The 21991-nt window shown below is 52.5% G+C and overlaps 4 protein-coding genes across 4 annotated transcripts; 2 read left to right on the plus strand and 2 right to left on the minus strand.

The window, feature by feature from the left end:
- Positions 1 to 1008: 1008 nt before the first annotated feature.
- Positions 1009 to 3037, plus strand: SAPIO_CDS4499 (uncharacterized protein; the record flags this gene model as incomplete). The annotated part of the gene is made up of 6 exons (XM_016787028.1): positions 1009 to 1515; positions 1587 to 1675; positions 1734 to 1833; positions 1912 to 2093; positions 2202 to 2416; positions 2487 to 3037. 6 exons carry the CDS (start codon positions 1009 to 1011, stop codon positions 3035 to 3037), a joined length of 1644 nt encoding a protein of 547 aa, XP_016643373.1.
- Positions 3038 to 3678: 641 nt separating this feature from the next.
- Positions 3679 to 6176, minus strand: SAPIO_CDS4500 (uncharacterized protein; the record flags this gene model as incomplete). The annotated part of the gene is made up of 4 exons (XM_016787029.1): positions 3679 to 3853; positions 3915 to 4990; positions 5119 to 5365; positions 5731 to 6176. 4 exons carry the CDS (start codon positions 6174 to 6176, stop codon positions 3679 to 3681), a joined length of 1944 nt encoding a protein of 647 aa, XP_016643374.1.
- A 4201-nt stretch (positions 6177 to 10377) lies between these two features.
- SAPIO_CDS4501 (Spindle-pole body protein) lies at positions 10378 to 14693 on the plus strand (the record flags this gene model as incomplete). Its single annotated transcript, XM_016787030.1, has 2 exons — positions 10378 to 14282; positions 14369 to 14693. 2 exons carry the CDS (start codon positions 10378 to 10380, stop codon positions 14691 to 14693), a joined length of 4230 nt encoding a protein of 1409 aa, XP_016643375.1.
- Positions 14694 to 15541: 848 nt separating this feature from the next.
- On the minus strand, positions 15542 to 17447 carry SAPIO_CDS4502 (uncharacterized protein; the record flags this gene model as incomplete). The annotated part of the gene is made up of 7 exons (XM_016787031.1): positions 15542 to 15609; positions 15677 to 15831; positions 15903 to 16332; positions 16463 to 16894; positions 16964 to 17036; positions 17119 to 17257; positions 17380 to 17447. The coding sequence occupies 7 exons, from the start codon at positions 17445 to 17447 to the stop codon at positions 15542 to 15544; spliced, it is 1365 nt and encodes a 454-aa protein (XP_016643376.1).
- Between the last annotated feature and the right edge of the window lie 4544 nt (positions 17448 to 21991).

Here is a 21991-nt window from a genome sequence, read left to right on the forward strand (position 1 = left end):
CAAACGTGCCCGAGTACTTGGTACTTTTGACTTGAGAGACCAGGATGGAGTCCTGAGGGGAGGAAATTTCTTGCGTTTTCATTGGTCATAATTATTGATGCCTCTCTGCTATTTCGCCCAATCATAATAGCCGAAAGCACTTCCCTCCTCTCCAGTTTGGGAAGCTATGACCACCTTTGAGCTAGGAACAACAGAACATTGAAGCTTCACCTTTCATCTTTGACCTTTCACCTTCGCTTTCACAGGGGATGAAGCAACAAAAGAGTTGATAGAGGGAGCTCACCAGGGTCTTAAAAGTGTTTCTATGATCTATACATATGACAACTCTCCTGATTGTATGAGCAGAATGTGGAGTTGAGGTCTACCCAGAGTCTAAGCTACTCCACACCATGTAAAACAATCACTGGATATTTTAGCCTCACCATCTCCCCAGTTCCGCTCAGAAAATGACCTCGGCCTCCGAGCCTTACCTCAATGTCTCCATCCATGGTTAACATGTTGGACTTAGAGTTGCAGATTGTGGTCTTGATAAACAACGACCCTACTTAGACAAGTGAGTACATGCCTCCTTTCTCTTCTTTTGGCTTCAATAAGCTATTCAACGATTTAGTTGTTCCTTCCCAGCATGCAGCAGAAACTCCATCAACTTATATTCATATTCTCCCTTTATCAATATTGAATCATTTTCTTTTAACATTTTTTTTTTCTTTTTCCAAGAATAACCAGAATATCTCGGCCCAATCTCGACCTTGCAGGATCCAAGACTCGAGTTTCTCTCATCCATTGTTCTCCAAGTCTGCCGTTTCGCGATCCTGATCTTTGATCATTACTTCCATTCCATCTCAATTGCAACTCCACCAAAGCCACCTCCTCTTTGCAACCAGAGCCATATATTGATTCAACTTTCCAGCTTCACCAAATCCTTCTTCAGCCGCTACTCCGGCCATTACCAGAGCAACCCAGACCACATCTCTGTACCTGTGTTATACTAGCGGTCAATCAAGCAGGATGTCGCCGCCGCCCGAGACAGCCTCTAGCCCTACTAGCGCGGATTCGCCCTCATCTTCAAGTCTACCTCAATCTAGCCAATCCATCGCGCCAGACGAGATTGTGCCTAGCCGACATGCCTCACCTAACCCCGCGCTTTCACCTACCAGCCAGAGTGCAGGAGAGACAAACAGACGTAGCAACGAACATCGCTCTACTACACCCGAGGCCTCTGTTCATGCATTCTCACCTCTCCCCGAAAATCTCCCTGACGCAGATGCTTCTACCGAAAACCAGAACCCAGTCGGGAATGCCTTGCCGAAAGAAGAGCCTGGTGCTCCTGGTCTAAACGGCAGTGCTACGGCTGGGGCCAGACGTAACCCGAAGCGAACGGCATCATCAGCCCTCATGGACCCCCCACTAAGTGACATTCCAATCCCAGATAACCTCCTCGAAGAAGCCCTTGCTCCCCTGACTCAAGAAGAGCTCAGTGAATGGAAAGGATGGATCGAGTTCGAGTCTGATCCTGTAAGCCTTGGTCACTTTCCACATCGCCTCTTGGAATATCCCTCCAGTCATTTTAACATCTTTATACCCAGGCCTTCTTCAATACTATTTTGCGCGACCTTCAGGTCAAAGACGTCAAAGTCACAGAACTCTTTGATCTCGGCGACTTGGCTCTCCTACCGTGCGTATTGTCCATGACACTGATTCCTCGAACAATGTCTGATGCCCACCTCTTCTAGGAAACCGGTTTATGGCCTCGTATTCCTTTTCAAGTACGTTAATGACGACTGGGACGTCGAGGAAGAATCCGACACCGAAGATGTCTGGTTCGCAAACCAAGTAAGTTTGAAAAAAAGCACGACTCTCCCCACCTCCATCGTCCTCCTGTCTTCTTGCCTAACATGGGAAACTCGTCAGACGGTTGATAATGCATGCGCGACAGTTGCCATGATCAACATTCTCATGAATTCGCCTGCAGTGGAGCTAGGAGAAGAGCTGCGGCGATTCAAAGAGGCGACCCAGCGCATGAGCAGTGCGCGGCGCGGCAAGGCCCTCGCAGAAAACCAATTCATGAGAACTGTCCATAACTCATTCACAAGGTAGGGACTATCTTGGAGTCTCCCCCGATCTCCTCATATGTAACCGCCGCCGTCTCGTACTCCCTCATACATCTTCCATTTGCATACATTCTGATTCATTTTCAACAGACGCATGGATCATCTGAATACCGACCTGTGGCTCCATGACAAGGCCATGGAGTACAGGAAGAAGGCGCGAAGAGCCACCAAGAAACCCAAGAAGGGAAAGCCTACCAAGAAGAAAGCCCCGAAGTCTGATGCCGGTTTCCACTACGTTGCTTATGTTCCCGTCAACGAGTCCCTGTGGGAGCTTGACGGCCTTCGATCCCGGCCTTTGAAAGTCGGTAGGTTTCAACCCTCCGTTGCCCATTCAATTTACGCATGATTTACACCCATATACTAATGAGAATGCAGGCCCCATTGACCCCACGTCGTGGGAAACAGACGCCGTCGAACATCTCTATAGCAGAATGTGTCAATACGACGAAGGTCTCGAGTTCAACCTCGTCGCCATATCCCGCAGTCCCATCCCCACCATCACCGCCCAAATCTCCCAACAAATCCACTCCCTCCGCGAACTCCGCCGCCTCACCCCGCTCTGCACAAAGGACTGGACCACCCTCCAAGGCTCCCACCCCTTCAACTTCTTCGAAGCCAACCCCGACCTCTCGCGTTTCCAACTAACCGAAGCCATAATCTCCGCCGCGCCCCTCCCCCAAGACCTCGAACCCATCCTCAGCGACCTCTCTGACGAATGCACCGAACTACCTCAGCGCTGTGTAGACTACCACGCCTCGATCCTCAGCCGCCTAAGGCACCTAATCGAAGACTACGAAAAGGAGGTGGCCTTCGTCGAGGACGCCGAAAGGGCCGTCAAGGGCCGCAAGAAGGATTATACCCCGGCCATCCACGCCTGGGTGAAGAAGTTGGCGGAGAAGGGCCTGCTGGAGGACCTAGCTACGTAGGATTCTGAAGAGGTTCGCTGGCGGAAGGAGCGGCGCTGTGGCACGGCAGCGCGTCGAGAGAAATATCGGTGCCTTGAGCATGGTATGGTTTATGAATCCCGGGGTCTTGTTTCGGATACCACCACCACCTCATCCTCATCCTCCTCCTTCTCTAGGGAGAAGAAGTCAGTTGAGGGTGGTGAGGAGGGGGGTGGGTGTTTGTTAGCTTTGGCTTTGTTTGCTAAGTGGCTGTGGACGGTGTGTGGATGCGCAGAGGTTCATCCTGGCGATGTCTAGGATCGATATCTATTGACCCTGGAGCCATACTTGTTGGCTTGCTTTTTATCATTTTCATATTGAGGTCATACTCTTCATGCTTCTATTCCGGAGGAGAGAATGAGAAGGTACCACTCAATATAAGAGTTTTTACGGATATATCGGCACAATCCGACTGTCTTCCAGTTCCTATAGCTCCTACGATGATGTTTACGTTTTACAAGACAAAAAAGACAAAATATATCAACATCACCATTCTATAATAAAAATCTCCTTTGTAAATATAGTTGTATTCGAGACTGAACTTGTTAAGCACATAGTCTCTCGTCGCCTAGACATGGGGAGCCTATCCCCCGAATTCCTCCATGGGCATAAACACTCAAATTTTAATCGTCAGGATACTCTTCCCGAATATTCGAGACAAACCTGCACGTCTTCTTATCAAACCGTTTAAAGTAAAGCCCCGCAAGTTCAAACAGCTCGTCGGGGATCTGAGCCCTATCGTAGACCGGGAGAATAGTGTGCTGGAGAACCTTCACCTGGTTGAGGGAATCCATGCGCCTAATCACACTAAGTTAGCATTTCCCCCTAGATCTTTAGGGTCCTTGTGGTGTAAACTCACATGCAGGTATAATACACGGTCCCGCTCTCGCTCGTATCGACAATTGGCGCCATGATATCCTCCGGCGCTACAGGCGGACCATCATCCGCCCACCCCGTAATAACGCCCAAAAAGTTCAACCTCCTATGCCGAAAGACCTGACCAACCTTGTACCTGATATTCGCTGTCGTTTCGCTCCGTCTCCGAACGCGCAGCTTAACCATATCCTGGTCCCTCTTCGTCTGCACCAGATTCCGGGGGTTATCCCAGACCTGACCGTGAGGTCCCGCCATATCGTAGAGGGGACAGATGTACTTCTCGATAAGCCAGGTGTCGCCGATCCACGAGGTCGTGAGGCGGTCGAAGATGCGGTGAAGCGAATCGACCCATTCGAGACCGTTGGGCGGGAGGAGCATCAGGCGGGCCCAGATGAAGGCTAGCAGGGCGGCGTCGCGGTTGATGACGCTACTGCCGCTGGTGGGGCGGGATGTGTCAGATGCGGGGACGTAGGGTTCGGGCTGGTTGGGGCCGGATAGGTCGGGGGTGAAAGCCGCTCGGATGTTGTGGGCGAGGCGCATGATAAGGTTTCGGGGTTGCGCGGAGGAGAGGAAGACGTCGGCATTGGCTTGCCAGCCGAAGTTGGCAAGCAGGGCTAGAAGGTAGCTCTTAGGAACCTCCTCGTCCGTGCCGTAGGGATCTAGATGCATGCCCTCGGGGAGAGGAGGGGGTTCATCGCTATCCTCTACCGGTTGGAGGGGCACGCCATCGAGAGATACGCCCGAGGGAGGGAATACTAATGTGTGGACGTGGCTAGGGAAGAGGCAGGGCCGCGCATCGAATCCGAGTCTATCGGCTACGGAGCAGTAGATGGCACTCGATACTAGAGGAAGGGATTGGTGAGGCGAGTATCGGAGAGCTTGGCCGATGAAGCAGTTTCGTAACCTGCGGTAATTCCGGCCAGGAGAGTCCATGCCGAGTAACTTTTGTGATCGCAGCCAGAGATTCAAGGTCAGAGCCTTGTCTCTTGTTGATAGGTCGTCAAAATCCGGGTGAAGACGACGAAATCGAGCCGCGAGGTTGTCGAGCATTTGTGAGATCTAAAGTCGAAGTTAGAAATCACAGTCGTCAAAGCAAATCAACCAATGATAGTGTATGCCGGTCTCAAGCAGGGCAGCGGGCAACCGCGAGCCATCCCACCCGCCCGGAGGAGATCTCGGCAAGGGACAGTGGGGCACAGAGGGGGAGGAAGGGGAGGGGGGCTACTTGCTTCGTCCACATCGCCCGGCTGGTCATGGAGGATGAACATGTCAAAGGCGGCAAGGCACCGCTCAACTGTCGTATTCAAGCGGCGACCGCCAGCCGTCTGCACGGTGTCATGTCCGTTATTGATCTCTATATCTCGGGGGAATGACTTCCATTCTTTAATGGCTACTTCCCGGTGGATGCTATCCAATATTGAATTTGCGTGATACCTGAGGAGGGAGACTAGTTTAGCTACAAGCGTCCGAAGTATGAGGTAAGGAAATATAAAAAGACAAGCAAAACAAAAACAAACGGGCTGCTAGCTGGATATTCTGAGTTGAGACCAAAAGAACAACTGTCCAATCTATCCTCTCTCATTCTCATTCACCTTCTCTTTCTTCGCATCTTGGGGTGTTAATACAATATTCCCTTGCCGCTCACGTGGGTATTTCCTTCGTAACACGCGCCATGGATCTTAAATATGTTTCAGGGAGACGGATGGTGATATCATTTACAAGCTGCCTTCTTCTGGGCTCAAGGCTTCTTTGCGATTCATTCGCTGGCAAATTGGTGGTTTTGGTTTAAGAAATCCTACCTCCTAGCAAGAACATCCTCAACGGAGTCGTCGACGTGGCACTGGTCTAGCAAGAATTCCTTCGCATCGTAGCCAAGATGGCATATCTGTTCGAACTTCCGTAACCGACCGAGCTTCGTCGCGAGTATTCCGTCAAAGAGATGCGCTATGCGCGCGTTCCTCTGCTTTCGCAAGATGAACAACCGCTTCCAGTCGACGTCGGACACCGGGCCCTCCAGCTTCCTCTGGAACTCGTGGTCGGGGTTCCAATACTTGAAGGCGTTGCTGCAGTGGTGCCTCCACAGGAACGGCTTGTTCGCGAGGTCGTTAAGGCGCTTCGATAGCAGCTGGAAACAGAGGAGGTTGTCCTCTGGAGGGAGGAAATATAGGATGTGCAGGATGATCTCGTTGGGGAACAATTCCAGCGAGGCCGGTATCCTCGGCTGTGTCGTCGCTTCCGCCTCCATGTGGCTATCCGGATGGTGTTGTCGAAGAAGGGAGAAGAGGGGAAAGCAAAGAAAAAGGAAATTAAGGAGGAAGAGGTCGAGCAATAAATTCAATGCGAGGCGGCGGTCGAGTGAGCAGAGGCCAAAGGGATGTGCGACAGGGCGAGTCTGCGACGGAGGGGTAATCGTAACGATGAGGTCAGCAGAGCTTGACCTGGGAAATTGGGCAGGTGCGCTGACTTGGTGTAAAGTGGGCGAAGGAAGGCGCTGATGGCGCGAACTTTCAGGTGTTCGCCGGTGTCGGTGGCGCCCCCCAAAATGAATTGAACGTTATCCTCCCCTGCCTGTAACGCCAAAGACACAACACGGGAATGGAAGGACCCGGATATTTGGAACCGCCTTGCGCGCAACCCGCGTGGGACTGGCAATTCTAGGGCGGGACGGCCGTTTTCGACTTTTTCTTAGATGGAGCTGGCAAGGCAAGGACTCGGCACAATCGAAAGATGCTATGGGAACGGGAGAGACTGATTGTGGTCGCCGAGATTATATTTCGTATATCAGGGACAGGTTGCTCTGTTTAGGTTGGAGAGATAATCGGTAATCAATTGCCTGATGACACGAGATATTGCGATGCGAAGGAGAGATGAAAAAGGGGGATGGGATGCTCGGTGTCAACAAGGTTTCGATTTTCAACGTCCACTGGGATGAAGGCCGAGGGGGTATCGCAATGATTAAATATCGAGTTGTGGCAAGTCTCGAAGAACAAGATCAGTGAGAATATCTTCCTCGTATTCTCTTAAAACCTAGCATTGCCCAGCTTGGATATGCGAGTGCCAATGCTCGTCTTCCAGTGGTCCAAACAGTCTTGGTGGTCACTGGACAGCACTCCAGCCAAAGGCAAGACTTGGCGCCAGGAGATTGCAGGAGAATTGGTAATTGCCTTGACAGCCCGAGTGTAAATGCCCCTTCAAATATTAGAAACCGAGGAGATAGATGGGGAAGAGAACGGCGTGGCACAGGCATCGAATATCTACTATTTCACAAAGTATTACTCGGCCAGCGCTTCGACACCTGACTCTACAAGTATTGCCCCTGTTCTCATCAATCAGATGCCATCGTCGACCCACAGCAGAACACCTATCTTGGGTCAGCTCCTGTATGAAGTAGGTCTTTTCTCTCCCATCCTGCCTACTCGGCGCTATTACTGGTCTGGACGCATGGAGAGAGGCGGCAGCCTAGCGTAGCGAGAAACAAGGGTTATTAAGTATGTACTCGGTATGGCATAGGAAGGCGACAAGTCGAGACCCGGGTGTGGGATACACAGGTACACTGAGGCTCCCTACTATTAATCTAGATGAAGATTGGGAGGGACAAGAGGAGGTGGAGGGGTGGGGGCTATAAGACCGGACGGTTTGGGGGTGATCGGCGCTAGAGAATGGACGCCAGGTTCCGCTACCAGGAAAATGGACAAGAACACACGACAGAGACCGACAGAGACGATGCGTGCAGCTTCGAAAGAGGAATAGAGCAGGGAGGGAGCAGGAGGCAAGCTGCATGATCATTCTTATCCACTATTATTACTACTAAGTACTTCGTCCTTTGTAGCTTACAAGTCCACCACCAGTCCAAGCTCCGGCCCCTCAAGGGAGCTTCGTGGAATGAATGGCTGCGAGGCTAATGCAACCCCTTAGGCCTCTTCGGGCGGGGTGCTTCAGAGTTTGGAGTCTGGTCAAGTCGGTAATGCAAAGCCAGTGTGGTTTCGTCGCAAAGATATATATTTTGCGCGGACAGTTTCATCAGTCCCATGATGACCATGGCCGGTAGGGCGAGACCAGCTAGGGAGGTCGATTATGCATCTTGAAAATAAGACGTGCGATATAGGTGGGTGTGAAAATGCAAATCGGATCGGGCAGCGTAAACTCGCTCGGTACTCGAGAACCGCCGAAGACAAACTCTCAAAGAGTAACCTCAAAACAGTGGAGGTCTCTATACGAAGTAAACCTCTGTTGCACATGTGACGTCTCGCGACCAAAAAATACTCAGACGAACGGGCTCATCAGTGGAGAGCTTGCCAGACACAACCGTGGATGAACAGAGCTCCTCGGAGGACCCTGCAACCCACCATGCAGCCACTCCGAGAGTCGCTAGTGTTGCATCCGAACTCCGAACAACTCGCTGAAAGTATCCCCCGATGTCATGTATTACGGGGGCCGCGTTGAATGCAACCCCCTCCGAAGCATGAAGTGCTGTTTAGCTCCTGATCAAAGGGTCGATCAAGGTCATCTGGCATCGTGCCGTGTCCTGCCGCACAATGCCGAGTGATTGGGGGTCCTGAACAATTCTCACGTCCAGTCCACACACTTTGTAAGAAGGACGATGATCAGTACTTCGCCCAGAGGGGGACAATGGAGGAGGGTTGTTACCCCACCAAGCTCCCAAGCTCCAAGAGTTCCCATGCGATCGATCCTTTATCGCGGGGCAGATCTCCTCCTCATTGGATATGATTAAACTCAATTCTAAACTCTAGACACGACCCTTGGAACTTTTAGGCACCGTTAAAATAAGGTACTGCTTCTAGTTCGTAGGGCCAAAGGAACAGGACGAGCTCGACATGGATTGTATTGGGGGTCTACGTACTCCGTACTCTGTATTGCGGACTTTGCTCTTCATTCCTTGCAGTTGCGCTCTCTCCCTCTAAATGAATCAATAGGTCCAGAAGTGGCGAATCCGCAATCTCGCCGAACCGAACTTCCAAGAAATGGAGGTAGACTACGACATGACTTCCCTCAGTTGGGCCTTGCTCGTAGAGCCCGGAGCAGTTACTGTGCTCGCATATATCGATTGATTGGTGAATTCCATTAGGTTCTCGTTCTTAATTCCACGCCTCGATGGCCCCACCACCCGTTACCACGGTTTGCCTCCAACTGAAGACCCTGGTCCTGAGCCAGACGACCGCTTACACTTACTCGTTCTTTCCTGGCGCAAGATAGGGGCGAGTGTGCTCCAACCATTTGCTGAGTAAACTACTTCGTACTTGGAGACCACGAGGATTCACCGATTGTTGTCAGGTCTAGTAGTGTATCTTGCAACCCAAAGGCGTTGCGCTTTACTTAAAATAGCCGTGCATTTCGGACCTTACTGGTTGCTACGTCTTTTCATCTTGTTCACCGTTGCCAAGTGTCAAGGAGCTGTTGACTTGGATCAATGCAAGACCACGTCTACGTCTTGACGCCTTCCATGATCACATGTTACCTGGGTCACCCTCCTTGATACTAGACTTCAACGTCTGGTATCATGTCGTGGCACCGTCGTCTTGCAGATATTGATCGGGTGGGGTGCTCTTAAAATTAATATTGAACCATCGAATGATAGCTCCAATGGAACTTGAAATATCGGACAGGAATTTTGGGAATCTTGCTGCGCTGCAGATATGTGAGCGAGAACCAACAAAAAAGTAGGCAAATTTTGTAGCTTCTTGGGTTTCCGATGTAATTGGGGCCGTATTAATACCACTTTGCTCGATTCTCTACGAATCTGGCGCATGGGCTATTGACAACTAGACGACCATGTTGACGATGTGGCAACCCTGCTTCAAGCTTCCAAGCGGGTCTCTCGATGTCGAGGACAGAATCAGCAATCAAGCTTAGTTGTTGTCAATATTCAACAGCTATAGGATTTGTTCTTCACATGATGACGGAAGGGGAAATGGGAAGAATAACTCGTTTGTTGTACAATTCAGCGCGCAGGAATCCAAGTGCCTTCGCTCTTTCCCTCTTCAGTTTGCTGACACATCTGTTCCGGTAAATCCTCGTGTGAACCAAGCCCCCCGGCTTGCCGACAAGACCTTGACCAACCCCAAGCCACAACAAACTGTCTCCCCCACTTAATTCCTGCGCTAGTCCAAATCGGGATTGAAGTAAACAAGACGCGCTCCAATTCCTCTCCCACCATCCATACAAAGTATTATCCACCAGCATATCATCAGAGCTCCCAACTTCACGTCACAACCAAGACAGCAACTTTTTTCTTTTTTTTCCTTTTCCATGTCGAAAATATTGGCGGGCTATTGTCGATAGCAGAGTGGTATATCTTGTAGCCACTGTTGTCATTCTATTTTTTACATATTTCTACCAAACTCGACGTGTCAATGAGATAACCGTCTTCACCACGCGCCTCGAAAACACACCGCATCTACGACACACCTGCTGTCAACACCGGCACAATGGTCCAGCCGGGCTTTGACAGTCTCGACACTCCTCGGACCAACCCAGGAGACGCGACATACCTCAGCCGCCGCCCCGACTTCGACATCACCCAAGAACCCTCCTTCCTCTCCCCTCCCAAAGATGGCAACAACCTCCTCAACCAACTTCGAAACGGCCGCTCAGGCGGCCTAAATCTTCGCACGCCGCGCGGTCGAGCACCATTCCATGACCGGCGGAACCTCCCGGCGAATCTTGGCGGCGCCGAGTTTACCCCAATGCTCAAGTCAGCAACGCGAAGTGTGCGTCGCGCTGGCAAGGAGAATGGAGTCCCCGCGACGCCCGCCTTCGACACGCTTGACAGCGACCTTACACCGGTCCCCGCCGGAGAGGTATCGATGTTTTCGAAATCATACGCCGATGCGACAATGCCCGTGGTAGACAGCAGTAGTACCGCCTCAACACCCATGGCGCTCCCGACGCGACGCGGGAATGGAAAAGGACCCTTACAAGACGGCAACCAGCTATCATTGAGGGAACAGGAGAATGTAATCGATAAGATCGAGAAGGAGAATTTTGGCCTAAAACTCAAGATCCACTTCCTCGAAGAGGCCTTGCGGAAGGCTGGCCCCGGCTTCAGCGAGGCCGCTCTCAAGGAGAACACCGAGCTGAAGGTCGACAAAGTCACAATGCAGAGGGAACTACATCGATACAAGAAACATCTTACCACAGCCGAACGCGACCTAGAGACTTTTAGGCAACAAATGTTGGAGCTTCAAGAACGCACCAAGAAAAAGTATGCCGACGAGAGCCAAAAGGCGGAGTTGGAACAACTGCGACGCATCCTCGACGACAAGGAAGCCGAAATCGAGGACCTAAAACACGAATTAGGCGAGGGCCAGAAGGATCAAGCTCGCGTGGACAAGCTCCGTGACGAGATTGTGGACCTCGAAGCGGATATCCGAGAAAAAGACCGAGTCATTAGCGAGCACGAGGACAACATCGACGATCTCAAGGATAAGCTTAACGGTGATGCCCAAGCAAAGGACGACTTAATAGAACAGCAGCAGGAAGAGATTCAGCGGTTAAAAAAGAGCCTAGCTGAGTCGGAGGCTGACAAGAAAGCGGCTCAGCGTCGTGCTATCGGACTGGAGGAAAAGGCCCAGAACAATCACGAACTCGACGAGGCCCACGAAACGATTGATGACCTAGAGCGGAATGTTCGCGTCCTCGAGGCCCAGGTTGATGAGATGAAGGACAAGCTCGCCGACGCCATCTCCGAAAAGGAGCGTGCCAAGAACGATCTTGAAGAGCTGCAAGAAGAGATGGCAAACAAGTCTGTCGTCACAAAGGGTCTGTCTCGCCAAATCGAGGAAAAGGTTACCCGGCTACAGAACGAACTAGACCAGGCCGGTCACGACTATGCGGATCTAGAGAGGCAGTTCTCGGAGTGCCATAAGGAAAACGAAGATTTGAGGACCAAATTCAGGGAGGGCAAGAGGGAGCGAGATTCCTCTGACCGCGAACTGCAAACGCTCAAATCTGAGTATGGCGACCTGAAGGCGGATTTCGACGCGCAAAAGGACCAGATCAGCATGTTGGAGACCAGAAACGACACTCTCAGATCCGAGGCTACTAGCTTACAACGAGAAATCACCCAGTTTAAACACTCCATCAGTGAGCTCGAGGATAGCCTTAGCAAGGAACGTCAGCACGCACTTGATATCGAACGGGATCTCAGGAATCAGTACCGACAAGAAATCGAAAGACTCAACGACGAGATTTCCGACCTCCAGGCCGAGATTAGGGAGAGGGATAACCTGTACGATAATGACAGCGACAAGTGGGAATCGGAGAAGCGCACTCTCGAATCCGAGCGCGATCGCGCCGAGGAGAAGGCAGCTGGGTTGCAGAAGACGATTGACAAGCTGCGCGAGGCTGAAGGAACCTTATCCAACAAGGAGACGAAGCTTCAGGAGGCTATCCAGAGCGAGACGGAACGCCATAAGAACGAGGAAGCCATCCTTACCCGGCAGATTCAGGAATTGCAGCAGACTCTCGATAGCCGCCAGGCCATGCTGACCGACTTACGGACTGAAATTTCCAGTGTACGAGACGAACTTCGCCAGTCGCACCTCGATTTCCAGGCCCAGACCGAGCGGGTCAACTCCCTGGAGGACGAGGTGGACGTGCTCCAAGCTGCCCTCGACGACAACTCCGATAAGTCACGCAAGGACCTGGACAAGGCCAGGAAGGAGTGTGAGAGCCTTAGACGGGAGGTCGAGACTCTTCGTCACGCCGCTGACCTTGCCAAGAGCGCTACTAACGCCTCACACGAGACGGCCCAGGCAACATCGGGCTCCCTGGACAGGCTTCGCGATCAGCTTAGTTCAACGTCCACTCAGCTGTCCCAACTCACCAAAGAGAAGCAGACCCTTCAAGATCAGCTTGCCACGGCCAACATCGACCTGCATTCACTACGGTCCACCCTCGCGGAGGTCAAGGCCGAGAGGGACGAGCTCCAGAGCGAGCTTCACCGATCCCAGAAGCATGGCGAGGAAACGTACCGCTTCGACCAGGAGAGGGTCGACCTCCGCACCGCCAAGATCAAGCTCGACAACGAAGTACGCCGACTCAAAGAAGAGAACAGGCTGGTATCCGAGGAACGCCGCGCCATCGAGGAATCCCTCGACGCGGAGATCGACCGCGCCGCCCGCGAGGAGGAGCGACTCAACGAGGAGATCCTGCAGCTACAGACCAAGCTACGACAATCGTCATCCTCCGACAACCAGGACCTCGCCGCCGCCCGCCGCACCATCAGGGAGCTCCAGCGACGCGTCGACGACTACGAGCTGCAGCTCGCCACCGCCTCCAGCAACAATAACCCTGCTTTCGCCGGCGAGGGTAACAGCGAGCTGTCGATGATCCGGAGGGATCTCACAGAGGCCCGGGCGAAGGAGCTCGATTACCTCCAGAAGGAGACGGCGCACAAGGACGTTGTGAGGGGGCTCAAGAGGCAGATTACGGAGCTCGAGCGCCAGGTTCACGAAGCGGAGATGTCGAGGCTGATTGCGTCCCCGGGGTCGATTTCTAACGGCTCGATCCGGAAGAGCGAGATTGCTGAGCTGCGACACCAGCTTACTGCCGCGCATCAGACGATGAACGATTTGAAGATTAAGCTCCGCGATGCCGAAAGGAAAGCTTCCCAGTCGTCGAAGGAAGTGCAAATGCGTCTCGAAGAGCTCGAGGATGAGCGGCTCGCCCTCGAACAAGCCCTCGAGGATACCAAGAACGAATCCGAGGAGGCTACCGCCCAACACGAGCGTCTCGTCCGGAAGCTAAAACAGAAGCTGGAAAAGGCCGAGCGCGATGCCGCTGCCGCTGCGGCGGCGGCGGCGGCGACGACGAGGAAGAAGACAACCGAGGACAGTTCCAACGCCGCCGAGCGACGGGACCTGCAGAGCCTCCTCCGCAAGGAGCAAGCCGAGACCGAGGCGCTTGAGCACGACGTCCGGCAGCAGCAGGAAATGATCGAGTCGCTCTTGGCGGCCGAGGCCTCTCTGAGGAAGAAGCTCGAGCGTGCGCGCAGCGAGAGGGCGGCGTATCGCGTCAGCGCCGAGAAGCTCCAGCGGGACGTCAAGGCGCTCAAGGCGGCGCAGGCGGTCGGAGAGCTCGACAACGGGGCTCTCCGGTTGTCGGCTTCTAGCGAGAGGACGGCGGTAAACAGTGTCAGGTCGTCGGCGGCAGCTGCGGCGGACCAAGAGAAGGATATGGACAAGGACCATAGGCACGAGAAGGAGATTCGGGGGCTTATTATGCAGATGGAGTGGATGCAGAAGAGGTGGGAGCGTGAGGCTGGTTTGCGCGCTGATGCTGGGTATGCGAAGAAGTTCCTTCAGCTCCAGCTTGACGTCGCCAACGCATGGTATGTTTCTTTCCCCCCTCCCCCCCCCCTTTCTTAAGTCTTCCCTCCCCCCCGAAACAGTACTAACTTTAATTTTCCCCCTACAGCAACAAAGCACAACTCCGCGAACTAGAAAGCATCCGCACCGAACTCCTCGGCTCCCGCAAATCCCCTCCCCCCACCCGCCGCCAACGCCTCCTCGCAAAGGACGGATCCGAAGCAGCATCCACACCCACCGACGCGCCCCCTAGACCGACACTCCGCACCGTCGCCCTCGCGGCCCGGTTCATCGCCCGCGCGCGCATCGCCGCCCGCGCTTGGGCCAAGCAGGAGGAGAAGAGGCGGAGGTTGGCGGCTTGCGTGGATGATATGAAGAGGAGGAGGAGGGCGGGGAGGCAGTCGGGGCTTGGTGGCAGGGGTGTTATTGCTTGAGTCCTGCCTTTCTTTTTTGTTCGAGTCTTTGCCGCAGGGGTTCTGGAGGTTGGTTGTTTGACTGGCAAAGCAATTCTTGGTTCTATTGTTTTTCTATGCATTTGCAATGAGGCCTTGTGGGATAATGGCATCGGACATGAGCTCGAGCATTCATGGGTTCTTTTATTTTTCTTTCCCCCTCGCACAGACTAGAGTTTTTCTTTTCTTTTCTTTTCCTGGTCTGTCTAGAGTATTGGGATAAGATAGGATACCGAGACGGTTATTAGTTGGAGTTTTCTTATGAAAGAGTTTATGATTGTTATTATTCACCCTCGCTCACCCTTCCATCTTGGTGATGAATTGTGAGGCGGCTCTCTTTTCTCTCGTGTAAGCACTAGCAACTAACTCCTCTAACCTTTTCCCTCATCCTCTCTGTAACCTCCTCCCCACAAGTGGTAGTAAGCTGAATACTTCGAGTATCTACACTCATATAGTTTGGCTCAACGGCACATGGCACCAAAGGAGTACAGAGTCAGAGTGTCCTCATCCAGCCATATCATTGGGGGTAGTCACATTATACAACCTTCCCATGCCCCAACGAACTCCTCCATCTCTCGGAGATCCAACTCAAAACACCTCTAACACAAAGGGAGTCTATTACAATAGATAGACGGTCGATAGGCCTCAAAAAAAAAAAGAAAATGTTTCATCACTCTGCCTTAAAATCTCATTCCATCTCACTCGGGCTTAACAATCTCTCGGGGGAGAAGAGTTACATAACAAACATCAAGTCGGTATCTGTTCCGAGATAAAAAGAAAGGGCAAAAAAATGTCAGAGATAATGTTCGTTGTAGCACAATAACTTTTTTTTAACTCGACATGGTAGGAAAAGTAGAATCAGGAAAACCATGGCGACCGCGGAGCTCGGCGTCATGTGCTGGGGCGATGGCAAGGGTAGATAGAGGACGCGGACTAAAACACGCATAAAGATGAAGACCACGCACCGAGAGGATGGCTGCACGAGAGCTGAGGACGCTGCGTATAACGCGTGGAGAGCTCGTCGCGGATGCTGTTGAGCAGTTGGACGTAGCTCTGTTGGGGATTCTTCTTGAGGGCCGACATAAAGGCCCAGGACATGGCACCGGTGTTTTCGTCAGCACTAAACGGGCGACATTAGCAAAAACAACTCTTATGCAGGCGAGGGGGGGCAAGAAGTCGGAGTCGACGAACGAGGTCTGGTTATCCTTGCTGCCCGAAAACATCACTACATCAGCAGGCGACGTCTTTGTCATCATCGTCCTCTCGTGAGCCTCCTGGCCCGTCGCTGCCCTCTTCAACAGAGAGGTAAAGCCGTTGGCCGCCTCGCTAAGACTACCAGACGATACAACTTGGAGGAGGCCCTCACCCGCTTCTCTTGCAAGGTCGGGTGCCTTCATGATTCCCTGCGTCGAGTAAATGTAGGGAAGATCGAGGGCGGTACCCGAGTGACACGAGTCGAAGATAGCTGTGAGCCTCACGCCGGCCTGAAGAGGTTGGACCATAATCCGGTGCATCTCATCGTCGGTAATATGTCCCGTTTGTCGGAAATCAACAGGGTAAATGACTTCATCATATCCGTCTACTTCGTCTCCGTCTAGATCTTTCGTCTGCCCTCCGTGTCCTAGATAATTGTTAGTACTTTTCCATAACACCGCGTCTCACCCACACCATAACCTGGGCGTGTAGGTTTTCGTCGGAAGCGGAAAGGGCGAGGGATGTCTCCATCTCTTTGCCTCCAGATATGCACGTACCCGAGTAATGGAAAAACAGCGCATCATTTGGCCTCGCGTCTTTCACTAGCCAATGCATCGCCCTCAGAATATTCTGCTTCGTCGGCTGGCTCATGGGATTCTGTTGATCGTCTGTGAGAATAACCATGTCCTCCCTCTTGTAGCCGAAGTGCGTCACCAGGTAGGCCGACATGTTGCGCACATCGTTGATACATCCCCGCAGTTGGCCACGCTGGCCAAAGTAGTTGATACCGATAAGAAGGGCCTTTCGGATGCCCGTACACCTCGAGTACTGATAGGCGTAGGAGGGAGGTGCGCCGTGGCCGAATTGTTGCGCGCCAGTCGGAGGGAGAGGGAGGGGCGCGCTGTTATGGCTACCGGCCTGAGATCCTGGAGACTGCTGCTGCGGTTGACCTCGAGGTGGCTGCTGCTGTTGTGGCGGAAGGGGTCCCGCTAGATGGGTGGTAGAGCTTGGTTCAGCCTCTCTTTGTCCACCGAGCGCGGTAAAGAATGGATACTCACTCGTTGGACTAGTTTGGCCCGGGTGCGGAGAGGGATTAGCAAATGGGGGGTAGGGTTGCTGCGGAAGAGTGGTCTACCAGTGAGTAGTGTTAGTCTTAGTTCTCTGATGATCGTCGCAGAGAACATTCGTTCCGCACCACGGCGAGAATACGTACCGGGGGAGCGTATGCGTAAGGCGGTGGTTGTTGCTGAGGGTAGCCGAAAGGTACCTGAGGGGGAAACTGCGGCGGCATCGGCTGTGGATAGAGGGTGTAGGGAGGATGCTGAGGGTGAGGAAGAGGTTGCGTGTGCGGGCTATAGATGCACGTAGTTAGAACCATACTCTCCACATCTAGGCAGCCTCGTCACCCGGCACATCCAGGGTATCAGAAGGGTAGACTTGAGCCTGCGGTTTTCTGCCGAATGAAGAGACCTACGGGTAGTAACCGCCTGGGGGAGGTTGCGGCGGACCGTAGCCCCCACCATAGCCCGAGAATCCCGACATATCGGCGGCGCGCCGACCGGCGGTCACAGGGCTGAAGGGAAGAAGCGAAAGTGCAGATTCTTAGCCTGCTAATCGAAGCGAGGAAGGATAGGTAGGAATATGCGGCGGATGCGGTGGAGCTTCGTCCCGAATTATAGGGCGTTGACGGCAGGAATCGGGAAAGATTGTGGACCACAGAGGTATTCTCGTCCTCGGACTAGCTGAAAACTGGAAATTTTCGCGAACTCTATAAACTGCACAACCAGAGATGGGAAATCAAGCCGAGGTTCCAGATAGATAATGACGAGAGGCGACAAAAAAGAAAAGGATAGTAAAAGATGCGTAAATCGCTTTCGAGGCTTCGGTGGAGATTGCCTGGATTGACTCTTTTGAAGTTCGGTTCTCAGTGGTAGGAAGGGATGTTCAAATTACGACCAGAATGCCTCATTAGATCAATGGCATAGACCAGCAACGTCCAGGGAAGAAACAGGGAAATGAAGCAAGCAACACAACGGTGACGTGAAGAACCGGATAGTAAAAATGTATGAGGATATGTTTTTTCCGGCTCACTTCTCCCTCGTAATCTAGTAACTTTTCGAATCGCTGAAGGCCAGCCACAGAGACAAGGTGGAACCGATAGATCGTCGGAATAAGTCCGAAAGAAGACCGGCAGGCGGGGGAGGGACGGTGTCTTTTACACACACGGCAATAAGCAAGATAAGCAAGACAGGATGCCAGGACAGGACAGGCACGACAACGAGGAGCAAGGCCAGCTGGGTCTGGGAGGGAACCCAGCAAGGAACCTGGGATGAAAATTGGCTGAGCCAAGGAACGATCAGATGGCGTGCAATGGCCGTTTAGGGTAGAAGGGGGATGGAGGGAGCGGGAGGGTTGAGAGAAGAGTTGAGAGGAGAGCGTGGTCGCGGTTGAGGTCGAGGTCGATGGATGAAGTAGGAAGTAATAGTTCGGTGCTGCTGAACTCGGGTGTCACCTGCCTCGCCTTGTGCAAAGCTCTGGTACCAGCGGTAATTGATAATTCAATGGACCTTCCGTTCGAAGTCGAGGTACTCGCGTACTTGCAGTACTTCAATCGCAGTACTTTCACGGGCTGCAATCATCAATGGCTGCAAAGTGCAGGCGCAACTGAACGGGGGAGGAGGGGGCGGGCGGGGAGTGGTACTTATCATGTACACCACTTCGTACTTCGTTGGGGAAAATAGTCGCCTGGCCTGGAGGGTGTTGGAAATTCACCACAATTAGCCACCAAATGGAGGCTCCGCATTTGTAGTGTAGCGTATGCAAAGCAGCACTGAGAGCATTCAATGTTCTGAGTCTTCTCTTCCTTTCTGTGGATTCATCGCTCTTTCCGCTACGGAGTCGACGAGATGCTTGCCGGGCCAGTCTAGTCGCATTTGGCAGTCTCCTCCTGCCCTGCCTCTTCGTGCTCCACACCCCTTCACTTTCCTTTTCGCTCTACTTCTCCCTTGCCTTGCCACTCTGGTGCGAAACAAGTAGTGCCGCTTAGTATTAATTGATACCTCAAGCTAAACTATAGCCCTGTCCACGCCTAGTGTGCCCCCATCAAATGTCACAAAGACCGGCCTATCCTGCCTAGTCCATTGCTTGGGAGCTTGAAGTACGAAGACGACGACGCACAGAGGAAGAGATTGCCGAGCATATCTCAGGATGCCCACTTCGCCCACTTCTCTCCAGTCTTGTGGTTGCGGGCTCTAGTCTTACTAGCCGGGGCCGGGCCACGAATCATAGATCCTCCAGTATGTCCAGATCCAAACCAGGCCCACCTACATGCGCAGTTTGAAGATTTGACGTATTTCGGCATCTGGAGAATCATAACGAGGCCTTTGGGCTAGACCTTGCACGACGTAACATCGTGTAAACGGCAAAGGAACACATCACATTCAAGGCGACCGTTTGATGGCCTGCTTCGTCCGAATACACCTCATGGCGAATGGGCGCCAAATAACGGTTGGGCAGGTTGATGGCTGCCCACCACAACAGAGCCGTTGGTGCCAGACGGGGCTCTTGCATCACTTCGATCACACACGGTTGCAGTTGAGATTGACAGAGGGAATAAGTTCCCCCAACCGGAATCCAGACCAGTCGCCTGGAATCGATGGATGCATGCACATCTGCAAGTTATAGAACAGGGGGCCACGCCATCCTACGCTTTTGCCAACGGTCGTGCGGGGACTTCTTCCGTCTCATCCTCTCAACTTCTGGACCTCTCAACCTTACAGGCTGTCAAATCATACATCCATACTTCGAACTTGATGCCTGGGCGAAGGAGGTGAAGTCGGCACAACTACGAAGGATAAGGTAATATCAATTGATCATCATTGAGCCCGACTACCCATCACATCAATGGCAATGTGACAATGATGATTTGCCAGTGGTCGGTCGCTCAAGGGTCTTGCAAAATTCTGATGGCAGCCGGGTCCAAATGTAACCCTACAATGGGATCTCCGGTAGGCGGGGATCTTTGTTGCGGTGCTGGCAATCAACATCAATCGATCGAATTGATTTTGTTGAATTCAAAGGCAACTTGTTAGATAGATGCTGGTTCATAGTTGTCGGCCTTGGGCGGCATCATCCCACTTGCCGCGCCCAAGACCCTTGCCATCCGAACTTCGAACTTCAAACTTCGAACTTCGTGACTGACGAAGTACTTGACCTGAGAATATTGATGACTAACGAAGATTTCCTCCGATGAAATATTCAATATTCCAAGCTGTGATATTGCTCAAGCTGGCCAAGTATCAGAGCTCCAACCCCCTTGACCTCAGCCCAGGAACCAGCAACTTCACAACCCCCATCAATACGACGGAGCTGGGAAATCCAGCTCCTCGAACCCTGGTCCTTGACATGGTACAACCGTCCAAGAATCGTTCCTCGTTCCTGCAGGTCAGAGTTTTTCGACGTCTTAATTCCAAATAAAGCCTCTCAACACTCGTAACCACATCTTTGATACGATATGTGCTCGTCCTCCAGTGGGACTACCTTGAGAGATACCCATAGCCCCGGCTTCTGCGAATGGACCGAGGCCAACTCGTCAATATATTGACGGATGCCAAAAGAGCGGGGGGCGGGAATATTAGGCGACGCAATAACCGACAGACAGGAACCTCCCGCCCGATCCCGCTGGGGCCATTTACAAGTGCAAATCATCCTGAGATGGTGAGACCTAAGGGGCCAATAAAAGCTGACATGACTGATGTAGCCGTGTCCCACGAAGCACGAAGTAGGAGAGTCGACAATCGTGGCTTCGAAGGGGCCGAAAAAAAGCTCAAAAGACATTCGGGAAACAGAGCCGCTCATCGGAGCTAGCCAAAGGAATGGATTCGACTGGCTTCAATGATAATTAAACATATGCAAAGCGTCTCCGCTAGCACGCCGCCAAATCCCGCCAAAAAAAAGTTCGACTCGTGTCAACGACAAAGAAAGAAAATATGGTTCTCAATTTTACAGGTAATGAAGAATAATCGTAGCAGCGACCAATCCCACGGCAGCATCCCCGGCCCAATACCGCAATCCGAAACCGAAGACCCGGACTCTTGGAGTCTTGGGGTCCATTCCGCCCCGGCAGGACTTAGTACAAAAGTTACACCAAGGGAAAAGAAACTGTCGAGACTCCAATACAATTTTTTTCTTCTTTCCGGGCTAGAGGGTGTGTACCTACAAGACGTGGGCAAGACCAGCTGAAAAGAATCAACCAAGAGACGAAAAAGAAAGCTCACGGTTTTACTAGCAGTAGTCGGAACCAGCTAAGTACTAACGCGTCCACAGCCAACGCGACTACGGGGTGCACTAGAGCCTAGCTGTACTCATTCGACAGCAACTCTAGGGGTCACCTGCTTGGGTTCCCTCCTGGGTAGTCAATTAGCGCCTGCCGCACCACGAGGGAACGTTTCCATTCTAGCCAGTTCACAAGGAGTTGACTCTTTGATGTTCTTCGATCGAACGGCTGGTGGTTTGTGCCCAGGAACCGATCGGGGCGGTGGTGGGAATGCGTCGCCTCTTCATGGGAAGCTGTAGTACTTTGTAACACTGTTGTTGATGTTGAAACTACTTTGTATGCTCTCATTGACCCGGGCTCATCCGAAAGCTTCTCCCTGGTTGTACATAATTTGCATAATATTGCTCGTTCCTTTGCCCCAGCGTGAAGGATCAGGAATTGACATTGATCTCGAAAGGATAAGCAACCGACCAAATTATCCGACTCCATCCTCTAATCAACGAACGTAGCATTCTGGACGAAAATACTTGTCAAGGTCGGATAGGAAGCTCAATCTTGCAAAACCAAGATTCCAACGTTGTCGAGAAAAAAACAAACCCTTGCTCAATGACGTGCCGGTCGTCAACTCGAGACCCCTAAAGCCCCAATCGCGCGAACTGTGGCAGGGGGCCCCCCTGGGGAAGATCGAAGGTTTGACGCATCGGGACGATCTCCTCCAAGAAGGGTCAAGTCCACGGCAAAGCCGATGTGCGGTGGCGGGAAGTGGCGCACCTGAGCTTCAATGAAGGACCCCTGGACGACGGCGGGTCGA

The sequence above is a fragment of the Scedosporium apiospermum genome (assembly GCF_000732125.1).
Source record: "Scedosporium apiospermum strain IHEM 14462 chromosome Unknown SEQ_SAPIO_0092, whole genome shotgun sequence".
Taxonomy (NCBI): domain Eukaryota; kingdom Fungi; phylum Ascomycota; class Sordariomycetes; order Microascales; family Microascaceae; genus Scedosporium; species Scedosporium apiospermum.